General features: G+C 50.0%; 1 protein-coding gene across 3 annotated transcripts in view; it reads right to left on the bottom strand.

Annotated features, from left to right (window-relative positions):
- Nucleotides 1-17,635, bottom strand: part of LOC147114223 (E3 ubiquitin-protein ligase TRIM7-like) — a 65,999-nt gene extending 48,364 nt beyond the window's left edge. For 2 of the 3 annotated variants that reach the window (XM_085995892.1, XM_085995893.1), the window contains exon 1: nt 17,003-17,635. In XM_085995892.1, coding sequence (XP_085852018.1) covers nt 17,003-17,563 — 561 coding nt within the window. In that variant the 5' untranslated portion in view covers nt 17,564-17,635. The remainder of the gene's footprint in view (nt 1-17,002) is intronic. The other variant, XM_085995889.1, reaches the window with a different exon arrangement.
- Between the last annotated feature and the right edge of the window lie 783 nt (nt 17,636-18,418).

Below are 18,418 nucleotides of genomic sequence, written 5' to 3' on the forward strand. Positions count from 1 at the left end.
CAATAACCTGCTAACTGACGCCCAGTTTGGGTTCCGCCAGGGCCACTCAGCTCGTGACCTCATTACAGCCTTGGTCCAAACATGGACAAAAGAGCTGAACTCAAGAGTGAGAGTGAATGCCTTTGACATCAAGGTAGCATTTGATCGAGTGTGGCATCAAGGAGCCCTAGCAAAACTGAAGTCAATGGGAATCAAGGGGAAAACTCTCCATTGGTTGGAATCATACCTAGCACAAAGGAAGTTGGCTGTGGTTGTTGGAGGTCATTCATCTCAATCACATGACATCACTGCAGGGGTTCCTCAGGGCAGTGTCCTAGGCCCAACCACCTTCAGCTGTTTCATCAATGACCTTCCCTCCATCATAAGGTCAGAAGTGGGGATGTTCGCTGATGATTGCACACTGTTCAGCACCATTCGAGACTCGTCAGATACTGACGCAGTCCGTGTCCATATGCAGCAAGACCTGGACAACATTCAGATTTGGGCTGACAAGTGGCAACTAACATTCGCACCACACAAGTGCCAGGCAATGACCATCTCCAACAAGCGAGACTCTAACCATCTCCCCTTGACATTCAATGGCATTACCATCGCTGAATCCCCCACTATCAACATCCTGGGGGTTACCATTGATCAGAAACTGAACTGGACCAGCTATATAAATACTGTGGCTACAAGAGCAGGCCAGAGGCTGGGAATTCTGCGGCGAGTCTCTCACCTCCTGACTCCCCAAAGCCTTTCCACCATCTACAAGGCACAAGTCAGGAGTGTGATGGAATACTCTCCACTTGCCTGGATGAGTGCAGCTCCAACAACACTCAAGAAGCTCGACACCATTCAGGATAAAGCAGCCCGCTTGATTGGCACTCCATCCACCACCTTCAACATTCACTCCCTCCACCACCGGCGCACTGTGGCTGCAGTGTGTACCATCTACAAGATGCACTGCAGCAACTCGCCAAAGCTCCTTCAACAGCACCTTCCAAACCCGCGACCTCTACCACTTAGAAGGACAAGGGCAGCAGACGCATGGGAACATCACCACCTACAAGTTCCCCTCCAAGCCACACACCATCCTGACTTGGACCTGTATCGCCGTTCCTTCACTGTCGCTGGGCCAAAATCCTGGAACTCCCTTCCTAACAGCATTGTGGGTGTACCTACGCCATATGGACTGCAGCGGTTCAAGAAGGCGGCTCACCACCATCTTCTCAAGGGCAATTAGGGATGGGCACTAAATGCAGGCCTAGCCAGCCAGCGACGCCCACATCCCATCAATGAAGTAAAAAAATAATAAAAATAGGTGAGAACCATTAAAAACACCAAGAGAAGGACTTGGAGTTGGAAATTCCCAATGTACATGTGTGTGTGGGATTGAAAGGGTTAATTTCAAACCAGTCTGTGAGCCGCCAGCTCCAACACAGAGAGAGAGAGAGAGAGAGAGAGAAGCTCGAGTCTCTCGCATGTTGCTGGCTGCTCGCCAGCTCCAAAAGAGAGAGAGAAACCTCGGGAGATGAGGCGGAGCGAGTCTCTCGCAGGTAGTTTTCAGGGTTTGTCTCAGTTAAAGAGATTGTCCGACAGGGCCAGGGTGCTGTGTGTGGCCCGGGGCGGCTCAAATTAAAGGGCAGGTGCCGGGCGGACAATTATTTTGGGCTGCCTGCCAGCACCTGCTCCCTCTCGCCTCCTCCTGCGGGGTGCCGGCCGCGATCGGTCAGCCCGACACTCCTCTTGAGTGCTGGGCTCTTTTGCAGGCACCCCGCTCCCCGGTGGTCCAGCAGGGGCCCGGTGCGTGCTGTGCCGAGCCCCTCCCCTTTAAACAGGAGAGTGAGGCCTGCAGTACCGCCTCGCTCTATGCCGACACACATGGCGCTGTTACACATGGTGCCGCGATACTGAATGGGAGCCCCCCCAGAGGGAGGGGTAGCGCTTCCAGTAGCCCCACCTCCTGCTGGGGGCGTTACCATTCAATCTCCGGTAAGAGGACAATAACTTTTTTGAGGGGCTAAAAGGTGAAGTTAATGCTCCAAAGGGGGCGCGACCCAATTGTTCCCCATTATTCTTTAAATTAGATCATTTAGTGAGATTGAAGCCCTGATTTAGTCAATGATTATAGATATTTTACACTTGCAACCTAAACAATCACTGATGTCAGATATTCACCAAGAGCATATATTCCCTCTTTCGGATATATTCCCGCAGTTGACCCATGACCTTATTGCTCGCTGGCGTGTTGGGCAGCGTCGTGCCCCTCGGTGAATCGAGAAGCCTCTCGGGCGACTGGCACTGTGTCGTCACGAGTTATACCAGCAATGAGACCCGGCCATGGTCAACACGGGGCGGTTCACACACGGACCAGCAGGGAAAGGGCTTCGATTGACGTGTATGTGTATCGGTAAGGGGATCACCAATGGCACAGCATCAGCTATCAAGTGGTCTCGGACAGAGTGAACACCAGTAAAGACAAGGACGCTGAGCCTTTTGCCAAACCCTATATGGGAGACACTAAGAACACTTTGCGTATTCCTAATGGGACACGGGCAATGAGCAGCTCTCGCAATTCCCCTCGGGTCTGGAAATAACATGCTGACTGAAAGGGGGTGAATGAACAGAGAGCCCATGGGGTATATGTGCACAAATCATTGAAGGTAGCAGGGCAGGTTGAGAAAGCAGATAAAAAAGCTTAAGGGATCCTGGGCTTCATGAATAGAGGTATAGAGTATAAAAGCGTGGAAATTATGAAGAACCTTTATAAAAAAACTGGTTCGGCCTCAACTGAAGTATTGTGTCCAATTCTGGGCATGGCACTTTAGGAAGGATGTGAAGGCCTTAGAGAGGGTGCAGAAAAGATTTACAAGAATGATTCCAGGGATGAGGGACTTCAGCTACGTGGATAGACTGGAGAAGCTGGATTTGTTCTCCTTAGAACAGAGAAGATTGAGAGGAGATTTGATCGAGGTGTTCAAAATCATAAGGAATCTGGACAGAGTAGATAGAGAGAAAATGTTCCCATTGGCGGAAGGGTCGAGAACCAGAGGACACAGATTTAAGGTGATTGGCAAAAGAACCAAAGGCAACAAAAGAAAAAACTTTTTTATGTAACGAGTGGTTAGTATCAGGAATGCACTGCCTGAAAGGGTGGTGGAGGCCGACTCAATCACGGCTCTCGAGGTGGGACTGAACAGGACCGGACACAGTGCTCGAGGTGGGACTGAACAGGACCGGACACAGTACTCGAGGTGGGACTGACCAGAACTGGACACAGTACTCGAGGTGGGACTGACCAGAACTGGACACAGTACTCGAGGTGGGACTGACCAGAACCGGACACAGTACTCGAGGTGGGACTGACCAGAACTGGACACAGTACTCGAGGTGGGACTGACCAGAACTGGACACAGTACTTGAGGTGGGACTGAACAGAACTGGACACAGTACTCGAGGTGGGACTGCCCAGAACTGGACACAGTACTCGAGGTGGGTCTGACCAGAACTGGACACAGTACTCGAGGTGGGACTGACCAGAACTGGACACAGTACTCGAGGTGGGACTCACCAGAACTGGACACAGTACTCGAGGTGGGACTGCCCAGAACTGGACACAGTATTCGAGGTGGGTCTGACCAGAACTGGACACAGTACTCGAGGTGGGACTGACCAGAACTGGACACAGTACTCGAGGTGGGACTGACCAGAACTGGACACAGTACTCGAGGTGGGACTGAACAGGACCGGACACAGTACTCGAGGTGGGACTGACCAGAACTGGACACAGTACTCGAGGTGGGACTGACCAGGACTGGACACAGTACTCGAGGTGGGACTGACCAGAACTGGACACAGTACTCGAGGTGGGACTGACCAGAACTGGACACAGTACTCGAGGTGGGACTGAACAGGACCGGACACAGTACTCGAGGTGGGACTGACCAGAACCGGACACAGTACTCGAGGTGGGTCTGACCAGAACCGGACACAGTACTCGAGGTGGGTCTGACCAGAACTGGACACAGTACTCGAGGTGGGACTGACCAGAACTGGACACAGTGCTCGAGGTGAGACTGACCAGAACTGGACACAGTACTCGAGGTGGGTCTGACCAGAACCGGACACAGTACTCGAGGTGGGTCTGACCAGAACTGGACACAGTAATCGAGGTGGGTCTGACTTGAACTGGACACAGTACTCGAGGTGGGACTGACCAGAACTGGACACAGTGCTCGAGGTGAGACTGACCAGAACTGGACACAGTACTCGAGGTGGGACTGACCAGAACTGGACACAGTGCTCGAGGTGAGACTGACCAAAACTGGACACAGTGCTCGAGGTGAGACTGACCAGAACTGGACACAGTACTCGAGGTGGGTCTGACCAGAACTGGACACAGTACTCAAGGTGGGACTGACCAGAACTGGACACAGAACTCGAGGTGGGTCTGACCAGAACTGGGCACAGTACTGGAGCTGGGACTGACCAGAACTGGACACAGTACTCGAGGTGGGTCTGACCGAAACTGGACACATTACTCGAAGTGGGTCTGACCAAAACTGGACACAGTACTCGAGGTGGGTCTGATGAGAACTGGACACAGTACTCGAGGTGGGTCTGACCAGAACTGGACAAAATACTCCAGATGGGTCTGACCAGAACTGGACACATTACTCGAGGTGGGTCTGACCAGAGCTGGACAAAATACTCGAGATGGGTCTGACCAGAACTTGACACAGTACTCGAGGTGGGACTGACCAAAACTGGACACATTACTCGAAGTGGGTCTGACCAAAACTGGACACAGTACTCGAGGTGGGTCTGACCAAAACTGGACACAGTACTCGAGGTGGGTCTGACCAGAACTGGACACAGTACTCGAGGTGGGTCTGACCAGAACTGGACACAGTACTTGAGGTGGGACTGACCAGAACTGGACGCAGTACTCATGGTGGGACTGACCAGAACTGGACGCAGTACTCATGGTGAGACTGACCAGAACTGGACACAGCACTCGAGGTGGGACTGACCAGAACTGGGCGCAGTACTCGAGGTGGGACTGACTAGAACTGGACACAGGACTCGAGGTTGGTCTGACCAGAACTGGACACAGTACTTGTTGTTGGACTGACCAGAACTGGAAGTAGTACACTACGCATGGCTGCTAACCACCTCCTAAATTTCGCCCAGGCGCTAACGAGAGGCTTCATTTTGTTGTGGGTAGTGAAGTGTCAACCAAATTGCTGTTTGTCCGGAGTCACATATAGGCCAGACCGGGTACGGACGGCTGTAATGTATGTACCTTTAAGGGAGGAACTATCTTTTACAGCCCCTGTATACTGCAGTACCAGCAGTGACCACACCTGTATATAACACTGAGTAGTAATCTGTACAGTTAGTTCCAGTATACCCTACGTTCAGTAAACACCTGTTACACCGTTCTCCTGCAGTCCGTGTTTTATTTATATGCGGACGTAACAGTGGCGACGAGCAGGTTCGAACTCACCTGCAGTTCTGCATCACCTCACGGGGATTCGTCCCTGAAGAGCAGCATCTTGGAGGTCGAAGCCAGAGCAATGGGCGTCAACCGCGGGCAACGCCCAGTAATCCATCGGAGATTAGAGAATCACGGGGGAGACTGTCGAGAGCCGGGCTTGGTTCTCCAGTCGAGGTGGTCCAGCAAATCGGGCTGGTAGCAGATAGTGCGCTGACCCTTCCCGGACTGCGGCGGGCTAGAGCTCGACCGAGCGGCACAGTAAGAGGGCCGAGCAGCGTCGACGGGAAGAAAGAGAGAGAGAGGGTGGAGCGCACAGGGCGCGGCCAGTGTTCAGGAGCCGGGCAGCGTTGAAGAGGGAAAGAAAAAGAGACACGCAGAGGGCAGCGTTGAAGAGAGGAAGAGAGAGAGATGCGCAGAAAGCCGCAAGGCGCCGCCATTTGCCACGAGGACCGCCGAGAGCGGCATTGGCAGCAGCGCAGGGGAAGTGCGCGAAATCCACAGGGCGCCGCCATTACCATAAGAAACGCTAGGAGCAGCATTGGCAGCAGCGGGGGAAGAAGGAAAAGCGCGGGAGGCGCCATTTTGAACCATTGAGGAAGAAGGAAAAGCGCGGGAGGCGCCATTTTAAACCACACCCAAGATGCCGAAGAGTGGCAGTATCATTGTTTTCGACAATGAAGTCGAAGACTGGGCTACATATGTTGAGAGGATTGAAGTGTACTGCAAGGCAAATGAGGTGTCCGATGAGAAGAAGGCGTCGGTATTGTTGAATCTGATGGGCGCGAGAACATACGGCCTATTACGGAATTTAATAACCCCAACTAAACCAATGGAGAAAAGTTTTGAGGATATTGTCACTATATTACAGGAACACCTAAACCCTACACCGCTGCTGATAGCAGAAAAATTCAAGTTCCATAAAAGAAACCAGCACAAAGATGAAAGTAATGCTGGTTATCTCACGGAACTACGCAAATTATCAAAACACTGCCAGTTTGGAGCAGGACTGGCAGATACCTTAAGGGATACGTTTGTCTGCGGGCTCCAGAGTGAAGGAACCCAGAAACGACTTCTATCGGAAAGGGACCTTACGCTGAGCTTTCAGCGTTGCGGTATCCTATGAAGCAGCAGCACGGGCGCTGCAGAAATACAACAGAAGCCGCAAGAATATAGCACCAATGAAATGGCATATGGAGCAGAGAAGTGCTATCGCTGCGGCAGAACAACCCACGACCAGAAGGATTGTTGGTTTAAGGACAAAGTGTGCAGACAGTGTGGAAAAGTAGGACACATAGCACGAGTCTGCAGGTCAGGAAAGAAAACCAACACTAAAAGAACTACTAAAGAAAAGTACAAGAAAGTACAGAAGATGACGGACAGTAGTTCAGAAGATCAAAAGAGTGATAACGACTCCAAAAGCAGGAGACTAAGTTGTCTGAAGTTACACAATGTGATCGCAAAGGAGGATCACCGAACCATTTGGGTCACTCTCATGATAGCAGGGTCCCAGGTAAAGATGGAATTGGACACAGGATCAGCCCTAACAGTCATGAATCGACGAGACTATGAGTGGCTATTCTCACATGTACCCTTGAGAGACACAAAAATTATCTTGAAGACGTATACGGGGCAAAAAGTCTACCCCAAAGGAAAAATAAGGGTGCCCGTTAAATACAACGGTAAGGAAATACAGAAACTGGATCTGTATATATTACAAGATGGAGGACCACCATTACTGGGACATGAATGGATCCGGAAAATACAATTGGATTGGCATTCCATTCAGGCACTGACTGTGGCTGACAAAAAGGATGACGACGTCACACCTGGGCGACTGTCAAAGATCCTAACTGATGCGAAAGAAGTGTTCCAGCAAGGACTTGGAACACTAAAAGGCATAACTGCAACGATCAAAATTGAAGAAAACGCAAACCCAAAATTTTTAAGGCCAGACCGGTACCTTATGCCATGCGCCCAGCCGTCGAATCAGAGCTGGAGAGTCTGGAACATTCAGGTGTACTGTCCAAGTTGGACTGGAGCGGGTGGGCCACACCCATCGTTCCTGTAATGAAAAAGTCGTTGAGCAGCATGCCTGGGGAGCCAAAGAAGGTTCGCATCTGTGGGGACTTTAAGGTAACTGTGAACCCAGTCCTTCACACCGTGCAATATCCACGTCCGCGGATTGAAGATATTTTCGCCTCACTATCTGGAGGGAAATGCTTCACTAAGATTGATCTGGCCCAAGCATATCTGCAAATGGAGCTCGAAGAAGCATCAAAAAAATACCTCAAAATCAACACTCATAAAGGTCTCCAGCAATACAACCGGCTGATATTCGGGGTAGCATCAGCTCCGGCTATTTGGCAGAGGGCGATGGAACAAGTCCTGCAAGGGATCCCAGGAACCCAGTGTTATTTGGACGACATCCTGGTTACGGGCGAAAATGACAGTGATCACCTTGCCAACCTGGAGCAGGTGCTCACTAGATTACAGGAATATGGGCTCCGAGCCAACCGCCCCAAATGCGAGTTTTTCAGGAAACAAAGCTCGTATTGTGGCCACGTGATTGATGAAGAGGGGTTACATAAGTCCCCAGACAAGATTGAGGCAGTAGTCAAGGCTCCAGCACCGGAAAATGTGTCATAACTGAGGTCGTTCCTCGGGCTGGTAAACTACTACCATAAGTTCTTGCCAAATTTGTCCACTATACTACACCCACTGAATGCCCGACTGCAAAACTGGAGTAGCATGGAAATGGAGTGACGAATGTAGGCGTGCTTTCCAGAAAAGCAAAACCCTAATCACTTCAAAAGAAATATTGGCCCATTACAATCCAACACTACCAATTCGGTTGGCATGTGATGCGTCACCCTACGGCGTTGGAGCGGTGCTGTTGCACAAATTCCTTGACGGCTCAGAGAGGCCAATAGCCTTTGCGTCACGTTCATTAACCTCAGCCGAGCGTAACTATGCCCAGATTGACAGGGAGGCCCTCAGCCAAGTTTGGGGGGTGAAGAAGTTCAATCACTATCTGCACGGGCAGAAATTCACCTTGCTGACTGATCACCAGCCTCTTGTCTCCATCTTTAACCCAAAGAAGGGCGTTCCAGTGATGACTGTGCAATGGCTGCAAAGATGGTCCCTTTATCTAGGGGCACATCAATACGAAATTGAGTATAAGGGCACGAAACAGCATGGAAACGCTGATGGGCTATCACGCCTGCCACTGCCTACGGTGGAGGAAGCACCTGCAGTGGATCCTATTGAAATATTCCATTCAACTATAGTCGAATATCTACCCGTAACAAATGCAAGTATAGAGAAGGAAACCCGAAATGACCTGACACTTTCTCGGGTATATGATTTGACGGTGAAGGGATGGCCAGCACATGGCGACTCACTTACCAGCATTCTCGTCAAGGAGAGAACAGCTGTCAGTGTGCTGGGGGACCTTGATGTGTGGATCCCGAGTGGTAATTGCACCCAAGTTGAGAGATAGAGTGCTCAATGAGCTTCATGAGGGTCATCTGGGAGGGGTAAAAATGAAGAGCCTAGCCAGGGCGTTTGTGTGGTGGCCGGGAATCGATAAAGGAATCGAGGAAATGACCAAGAGCTGCGCAGGATGCCAGAAAGTCCAAAATGCACCACCACAGGCCCATCTACACCCATGGGAGTGGCCCTCATCTCCATGGCAACGGGTGCATATTGATTTTGCTGGTCCATTCATGGACTCAATGTTTTTAATAGCCGTGGATGCACACTCGAAATGGCCAGAGGTCATCAAAATGTCCTCCACCACCACGGAGAAAACTATTGCAGTCCTACGGACCATTTTTGCCAGGAATGGCTTGCCAGAACAGATTTGTTCCGATAATGGACCACAGTTTGTGTCCGAAGATTTCCGGAGGTTCTTGAGAAATAATGGGGTAAAGCATTACACATCCGCCCCATATCATCCAGCCACAAATGGATTGGCTGAGAGGTTCATACAAACCTTTAAAAAAGCAATAAAGGTGATGTATAACGACAACATTCCACTGCAACACAAGGTGGACACTTTCCTATTAGCCTACCGGAATGCGACACATGCAGTCACCAACCAGGCCCCAGCCATGATGTTCTTTAACCGAAGGTTAAGATCTCGCCTGGATTTACTCAAACCAAATGTACGATGAGATGTGGAAAACAAGCAATTCCAGCACATCAATGAGAAGCCAACAAGGAGCTTCAAGGTAGGGCAACCAGTCTTGGCCCGCGACTACCGAACAGAAAACTGGCAGCCAGGAACGATATGCACACAGCAGGGACCACTAATGTACACAGTGGACGTTCGAGAGAGCATCGTGAGACGCCATGCTGACCAGATCCTAGAGTCACATGAACAAGTCAACCCCATGCCTCGCTCATACGTACCTGGTGATGAGCCCGAAGTACCGGTTGCATCTACCTCAGAAACAGTAGCGTCGGAAGCTGATGAACCAACCAATGATAAGGGGCCAGAATCGCCTCTGCCGCAAGAGCAAGACACTCGAGAAAGGCGCTATCCAGAAAGGATCAGGAAGCCTCCCCAAAGGCTGAATTTATAAGAGATTATTTTCAGCTAATGTATATTGTACAAAATTGTAATTGTAATTAGTTATTATTTAATTGTTTAATGAATGTTATGGTACTGTTAATCTAAAAGGGGAGGAATTGTAATGTATGTACCTTTAAGGGAGGAACTATCTTTTACAGCCCCTGTATACTGCAGTACCATCAGTGACCACACCTGTATATAACACTGAGTAGTAATCTGTACAGTTAGTTCCAGTATACCCTACGTTCAGTAAACACCTGTTACACCGTTCTCCTGCAGTCCGTGTTTTATTTATACGCGGACATAACAACGGCAGATTTCCTTCCCTAAAGGACATTGGTGAACCAGTTGGATTTTTACGACTATCCGATAGCTTTTTATTCCCGATTTATTTATTTAAATTCAAATTCACAAACTGCCATGGTGGGATTTGGACCACATCTCGGGATTATAAATCCAGGCATCTGGATTACTGGTCCAGTAACATAATCACTATCCTACCGTCCCCATTGGCTGAGGGCTTGACATTAAGAATGCTACGAATGTTTAACAAGCTGCAGCTTTCCTTTTGTTTCAAAGTCTCTCTTAACAATGTGTCTGTGTGATGTTTGTTTGTGGTGTCAGCTCCGCCCCCTTTTCCCTTCACAGAGCGAAAAGCAGTTTAACCCTCTGTCGTCTTGTCCATCATGTTGGGAACATTTCAAACATTTTAATCAATGTCTTTTCTATAAGCATAGGCTGTCTTCAGTTTGTTCATTGCTTTCTCTGTGTGTGTACACATGCGGGTATTAGTTTTGAGATATTGAGTCCTTCTGTTTTGAATTCATAAATTCAGTGGTAGCGCCCCCAGCAGGAGGTGGTGTGCTACTGGAAAGTACTCCCCCTCCTGCTTGGGGAGCCACGACTGAATTTCACGGCGCTACGTGTAGCAGCGCCACGCATGGCAGCTCGTAGCACCGCGTCATTGTTCGCCTCCCCCCTGATTAAAGGGGAGGGGCCTAGCGCTGCGCGCACCGGGGCCCTGCTGGACCCCCGGGGAGCGGGGTGGGTGAAAACAGCCCGGCACTCAAGAGGAGTGATCACGGCCGGCACCCCGAGAAACAAAGGGAAAGGGGGCAGGTGCTGGCAGTCGGCCAAAATACAAATGGCCGCCCGACACCCGGCCTTTAAGTAGCATCACCTCCGCTGCAGAAACGCCCCCTGATCCTGTCGGACACATCGTCCGGCGATAGGTCAGGGGGTGAAAGGGAAGTTTGCGGCCGGAGCGCGAGCGGGGCGCTGTGTACGGCGATGATGTAATTGCCGGCGGTGCAGCTTCGCGGGGCGCTATAGGCTACCGCCGCCGCTAACCACCCGCTGAATTTCACGGGAGGCGTTAGCAGCGCCGTGCCCGGGCGCTAACGAGTGGTGCAAACCAGCCCAATTTTCCCCCCAAAGAGTTTTTCTACAAAAGAAGATAAAATGCAGCTTTGAAGAATCCCAAGTTCCAGTTGCAGGACGGGGTCGGGTTGTTCATCAATTGGAACTTCTTCAAAGCACTTTGTTTGAATCGGATTACAGCTCAAAACTGCTCTTGCTTTCTGCAGTTTAAATGAGATGAACCAACTGAAAAGCTGCCTTTCCTGACAAGACTGTGTTTAAAGTTAATCCAGAATTGAATTGTATCAGGATCTTTGTGCAGGTTTTGACGGCATTGAGACTTTTGGAGTTTGGTTCCTTTTCTCTGGGCGATGTTTTGAGCTTCAGGTGAAAGCTGTGTTACACAAGCTGCGCCAGTCTGACCATATCTGGCTCCGCCTCCTTATAAACACACAAAGCACTTAACCCCTTCCGCTGACAGCTGCTTTAATTCACCAAGCAACAACTTTCACATTGCTAAATGGAAACAGGTTTTGGGCTTTGTTAAATTTGAAGTTTCTTAATTTGAGTGGATATTTCCCCAGGGTGACAGAAGGAAATCATGAATTGACGAATTAACCCCTTGGACTCTCTAGAAGAGCCACAGTGGATTTTCTGTTTTTCAGGACTGCGAGTGTTAATGGTGCAGGATTACCGAGAGTAGCCTTGACATAAAAGTGGTTTCACAGAGTTACGGAGCGACCTCTGCTGGAAAAGTGTTGGTGCGGGCGGAGATCCAGCACTGTTTATAGAGTTCCAGACCTCATCTGCAGACATCAGTAGACATCAAATGTCACAGCGTGGTGACGATTTGGACCAAGACTTTGCCTCTCAAAGGCTCGGCTTCAACCCATTCATGGCCATTTTATGATTTGACCTGGCCATCTCACGTGGCCTCGCTACTCCCATCGTGTCAATGACAGATAAGGCCATCTCTGACCACTTCCTCGTATCGCTGTCCACCCACATCCGCCTTCCACCCCTGTCTCCTTCCCCCCGCAACTCTATAAGAACATAAGAACATAAGAAATAGGAGCAGGAGTAGGCCAATCGGCCCCTCGAGCCTGCTCCGCCATTCAATAAGATCATGGCTGATCTGATCCTAACTGCCAATCCATTATCACAGAACCATCTCCTGAATCTAACAGAATTAGACACACGAAATAGGAGCAGGATCAGGCTACACGGCCCCTGGGCCCGCTCCGCTACCCACAGGGCCATGTCCGATCCGAACCTAGACTCATGTCCAAATTCCTGCCCGCTCCCCGTAACCCTTAATTCCCTTTACTTCTAGGAAACTGTCTATTTCTGTTTTAAATTTATGTAATGATGTAGCTTCTACAGCTTTTTGGGGCAGCATATTCCATGGACCTACCACCCTCTGAGTGAAGTAGTTCCTCCTCATCTCAGTTTTGAAAGAGCAGCCCCTTATTCTAAGACTATGCCCCCTAGTTCTAGTTTCACCCATCATCGGGAACATCTTCCCTGCATCCACCCGATCCAACCCCTTCACAATCTTATATGTTTCAATAAGATTGCCTCTCATTCTTCTGAACTCCAATGAGTAGAGTCCCAATCTACTCAACCTCTCCTCATATGTCCATCCCCTCATCCCCGGGATTAACCGAGTGAACCTTCTTTGTACTGACTCGAGAGCAAGTATGTCCTTTCTTAAGTATGGACACCAAAACTGTACGCAGTATTCCAGGTGCGGTCTCACCAATACCTTGTACAACTGAAGCAACACCTCCCTATTTTTATATTCTATCCCCCTAGCAATGAAAGCCAACATTCCATTGGCCTTCTTAATCACTTGCTGCACCTGCATACTAACCATTTGAGTTTCGTGCACCAGGACCCCCAGATCCCTTTGTACTTCAGTACTTTCCAGTTTCTTGCCATTAAGATAATAACTTGCTCTACGATTTTTCCTGCCAAAGTGCATAACCTCACACTTTCCAGTATTGTATTCCATCTGCCAAATCTCTGCCCACTTACTTAGCCTGTCTATGTCCCCTTGAAGGTTTTTTATGTCCTCCTCACTCACTACTTTCCACCCCATCTTAGTATCATCTGCAAACTTTGATATGTTACACTCGGTCCCCTCCTCCAAATCGTTAATATAGATTGTAAAGAGTTGGGGACCCAGCACTGACCCCTGTGGAACACCACTAGTTACTGATTGCCAGTCTGAGAATGAACCATTTATCCCAACTCTCTGCCTTCTGTTAGATAGCCAATCCTCTATCCATGCCAGAATATTACCCCCAATCCCGTGATTTTTTATCTTAAGCAATAATCTTTTGTGTGGCACCTTGTCAAATGCCTTTTGGAAGTCTAAATACACTACGTCCACTGGTTCCCCTTTATCCACCCTATATGTTACTTCCTCAAAGAACTCCAGCAAATTTGTCAAACATGACTTCCCCTTCATAAAACCATGCTGACTTTGTCCTATTAAATTATGATTATCCAAATGTCCTGTTACTGTCTCCTTAATAATGGACTCCAAAATTTTACCTACCACAGATGTTAGGCTAACCGGTCTATAGTTTACAGCCTTCTGTCTACTGCCCTTTTTAAATAAGGGTGTTACATTAGCAGTTTTCCAGTCTGCCAGGACCATTGCCGAGTCCAGGGAGTTTTGGAAAATTATTACCAATGCATCCACAATCCCTACCGCCACTTCCCTCAAGACCCTCCTTCTGTGTCCGCCCCTTGAAAAAACTCTCTCCCAACTCACTTACAACTGCACTTCCAAAATCCCTACTGTCCAGCCTTTGGCCCTCCATTCACCATGTTATTTCTGCAGCTACCGATCTGTTTAATCACACCATCACCGCCCCCTTTGATGCCCGAGTCCCTATTAAAACTATTACTATCTCTCTCACCCTGGCCGTTCCCCCAGTACGGCCCTCATCACCGCTCCCTTAAGTCCAAGGGACGCAGACTTGAACGGATATGGCGGACAACTGCCTTAGGATTCACTGCCAGATCTGGCTGGAACACATAAAGCACTATCGGGTCCTGCTCTCATCTGAAAAAGCTGCTTCCTTTTCCAGGATTATTTTGGAATGCAAAGATAACGCCCAGCTTCTTTTCTCTGCTGCAAACTCTCTTTTTAAACCCTTCTTCCCGTCTCCTCCACCCTCAACTCCACTAACAAGTGCGAGGAGCTCGTGAACTTCTTTGTCTCTAAGATTGAGACTATCCAAACAGCTGCCTCTGTCACTTCCCTCCTTCCCCAAGCCCACCGGGCCAAACTTCCTCTCAAGTTCCCCCCTGCCCGAGCCCTGAACTCACATCTTTCTCCAGTTTCTCTCTGATCTCCCCTCCTGACCTCGCCGACCTCATCTTGTCCATGAGACCCACTTTCTGCTCCCTCGACTCTATCCCTACTAAACTGCTGACCACACAACTTCCTTTTCTGGCTCCCATGTTAGCTGATATTGTTAACGGTTCTCTCTCCTCAGGTACTGTCCCCCTCTCCTTCAAATCTGCCGTCATCACCCCTCTCCTCAAAACATCAACCCTTGACCCCTCCGTCCTTGCAAAACTACCTCCCCATCTCCAACCTCCCTTTCCTCTCCAAAGTCCTGGAACGTGTTGTCACCTTCCAAAACCGTGCCCATCTTTCCTGGAACTCCATGTTTGAATCCCTCCAAACAGGTTTCTGCCCCTGCCCCAGTACCGAAATGGTTCTTCTCAAATTCACGAAGGCCATCCTCTGAGACTGTGACTCCTCTTGAGTGCCGGGCTCTTTTGCCGACACCCCGCTGCCCGGTGGTCCAGCAGGGCCCCGGTGCCCTCCCCTTTAAACAGGGGTGGGAGGCCTGCAGTCCCGCCTCGCTATGTGCCAACGCTCGTGGCGCTGTTACACGTGGCACCACGATACTAAATGGGAGCACCCCCAGAGGGAGGGGGAGCGCTTCCAGTAGACCCGCCTCCTGCTGGGGGCGTTACCATTCCATTTCCGGCGCGGGAGCAATAACCTTTTTGAGGGGCTAAAATTAACGACCCGGCGACGTGAGTGCTCCAAAGGGGGCGCCACCCAATTGCTCCCCCATTATTCTTTAAAATAAATCATTTAGTGAGACTGTAGCACTGATTTGGACAACGATTATGGATATTTTATGCTTGCAACCTAAACAATCACTGCTGTCAGATATTAACCAAGACCCTATATTCCCGCGGTTGACCCTTGAACTTATTGCTCGCTGGCACGTTGGGCAGCGTCGTGCCCCTCGGTGAATCTCTCTCCTCCACCATCATTCTCTCCCCCGCCATCTCTCTCTCCCCCGCCCGCTCTCTCTCCCCGCCATCTCTCTCTCCTGCCTTCTCTCACCCGCCCACAATCTCTCCGCTGTGCTCCGAGCCCACCCCCACAAGCCCTGATCTTTGATTCCCCGTCATCAGCGTTCCCCGGCTCCTGCCTTGTCCCGCAGGATTTCCCGCCCGGCAGTGCTCAGCCTCTCCGTGTGGCTCCGCTGCTGGGAGGGAAACAGAGTAAAACAATTCTAATGATGTCCTGACATTAAATTGGGCCGGACCTCTGTGTTCCCGGAATTTCCGTGTTTCCCGGTCACTGACAGGCCCCCTGCTCCCTCCCTGCCTTCCCGTGAATCTTGGGGCCTCAGTGTCTGGACCCTGAGCAGAAATATTGCCTTCTGTGTCTCTCAGTAAAGAGGCTCCTGCCCTGTATAAACTGAGTGAGCTCACACACACCGGCTTCTTTTCAGTGACACACCGTGTGCTGCATTTTCACAGCGACTCAGCTCCTCCATTTCCAGCAATCAGCCGCGGGAAAAGGGAAACAGACTCCAACACACCAGCATTTCTCAAACAGCAATTCCCTCTTGTTGTGAGGAACAGTTTCTCCACCCAGCCCCTGAGTCTCCCCCTGTGGGTGTCCCTCACTCCCCCACCGGTGATGGTCCTCTCCCTGCTGCTCAGAGGGCAGAATCCCCCAGCGTTACACAGGGCCACAACATGCTCTGCTCTCCAGCCCTATGCCATGGAGTGCCAGTTCTCACAGGTGCCCACACAGTGAATTACTGAGCTCTACAGTGCCCTACCCAGGAGGGGCTGAGTGTGGGTGAGGGGCAGTCACCCGGGGCCACTCTCACACCCCTCCCAGTGCCCACCCTGCTCTCTCAGACAGACTGTAAGAGAAAGGGGAGGGAGTAAATCTGACTGACAGAAAACAAACACCCAGACCCAGAGCAACAAAAAACACTGGGCTAAAGCAGCACTGTCTGCAGCCAGTGGGTATGTCCTGTCCCACCTGACTTGGGAATATATCGCTGTTCCTTCATCGTCGCTGGATCAGAATCCTGGAACTCCCCCACTAACACCACTATGGCAGTACCTTCACCACACGGACTGCAGCGGTTCAAGAAGATGGCTCACCACCACCTTCTCACGGGCAACTAGGGATGGGCAATAAATGCTGGCCTTGCCAGCGATGCCCACTTCCCAGGAACGAATAATTAAAAAAAGGAAAACTCGCGCTCACTGTATTTAATATCGGGAATTGTGTCACTCACCTTAATTGCAGCGTGTGCCTGATCTAGGCTCAGCAGTGTGTGGGGTTTATGTTTCCCTATTATTGTACAGGAAGCACACACACACTCTTCATCATCTTTACAGTAGAATTCAAGGATCTTCTTATGTTCCAGACACTGTCTCTCTGTAAGGTCAGTCACGGGTTCGATTAGGGTGTGATCTTTGTAGGCCTCTTTCAGTAAATGTGGCTTTAAATGAAGGGAGCAAAAAGATGTTTCACATTTCAGACACGTCTTCACAGCTGGGGTTGGATTCTCGATGCAGTTATCACACATGACACGGGCTGAATCAGCAGCAGGCTGTGAGCGGTTGTATTTTTCCACTATATTACACAGCGTGAAGTTTCTCTCCAGTCTGGGCCTGGGGTTGAATTTCCGGCGACACTGAGGACACTCAAAGCCTCCTGGGCCTGCTGCCTGGGCCCAAACTCCCTCAATACATTTCAAACAGAAACTGTGCAGACAGGCTAATGCCACAGGATCCTGGTACACGTGGAGACACACAGCACAGGTTAATTCAGCCTCTAAAGCTCCGGGCTCCATTGCTACAGCACCTGAAGAGTTTTCACACAGCACCAGAGAGAGCGAGGAGCCAGAGCAGGAAGTGAAACTCTTATAAACAGTCCGTGCAGGGAGTGACAATGTTAGTTTCACTTTTATGACTCACTTTGGCTGAAGATTAACACTTTCAGGCCTGCAGTAGCAGTTCAGAACCAAAATCAGAAAAACAAGATTGCAATTTTACAATATGGAGCCAGAATACAGCAAGCTGGGCCCAGGAAACACAGACCCAAAACTAATCAGCTCAGACCAGACCCAAAATAGTTCAACAAACAAATTAAAACTGATATAAAGAGGAAAAATAAACTTTACAAACCCTGCCGAGAGGAAGGGGAAGGAGCTCTCTGGGAGGAACAGAAAAATATACAGAAAAAGTTAAAGGTTCATCAGAGGGGCAAAGAGAGATGGGAAAAAGCAAAGCAGCAGAGGCAACAAGCCTCAGTAAACTCAACATGAAACATGTCCAACCAACGCAGAGCTGCAACAACAAAGACAAAATAATGTTGGACTAAAAATCCTGAACAGGAGAATCCAGTCACAGGAAATCATGATCAAACTGTACAGGCACTGGTCAAACCCACCTCGAGTACTGTGTCCAGTTCTGGTCAGTCCCACCTCGAGTACTGTGTCCAGTTCTGGTAAGTCCCACCTCGAGTACTGTGTCCAGTTCTGGTCAGTCCCACCTCGAGTACTGTGTCCAGTTCTGGTCAGTCCCACCTCGAGCACCGTGTCCAGTTCTGGTCAGTCCCACCTCGAGTACTGTGTCCAGTTCTGGTCAGTCACACCTCGAGTACTGTGTCCAGTTCTGGTCAGTCCCACCTCGAGTACTGTGTCCAG

This window comes from Somniosus microcephalus, chromosome 8 (genome assembly GCF_052327205.1).
Source record: "Somniosus microcephalus isolate GS21.2 chromosome 8, FLI_Smic_1.0, whole genome shotgun sequence".
Lineage (NCBI taxonomy): Eukaryota > Metazoa > Chordata > Chondrichthyes > Squaliformes > Somniosidae > Somniosus > Somniosus microcephalus.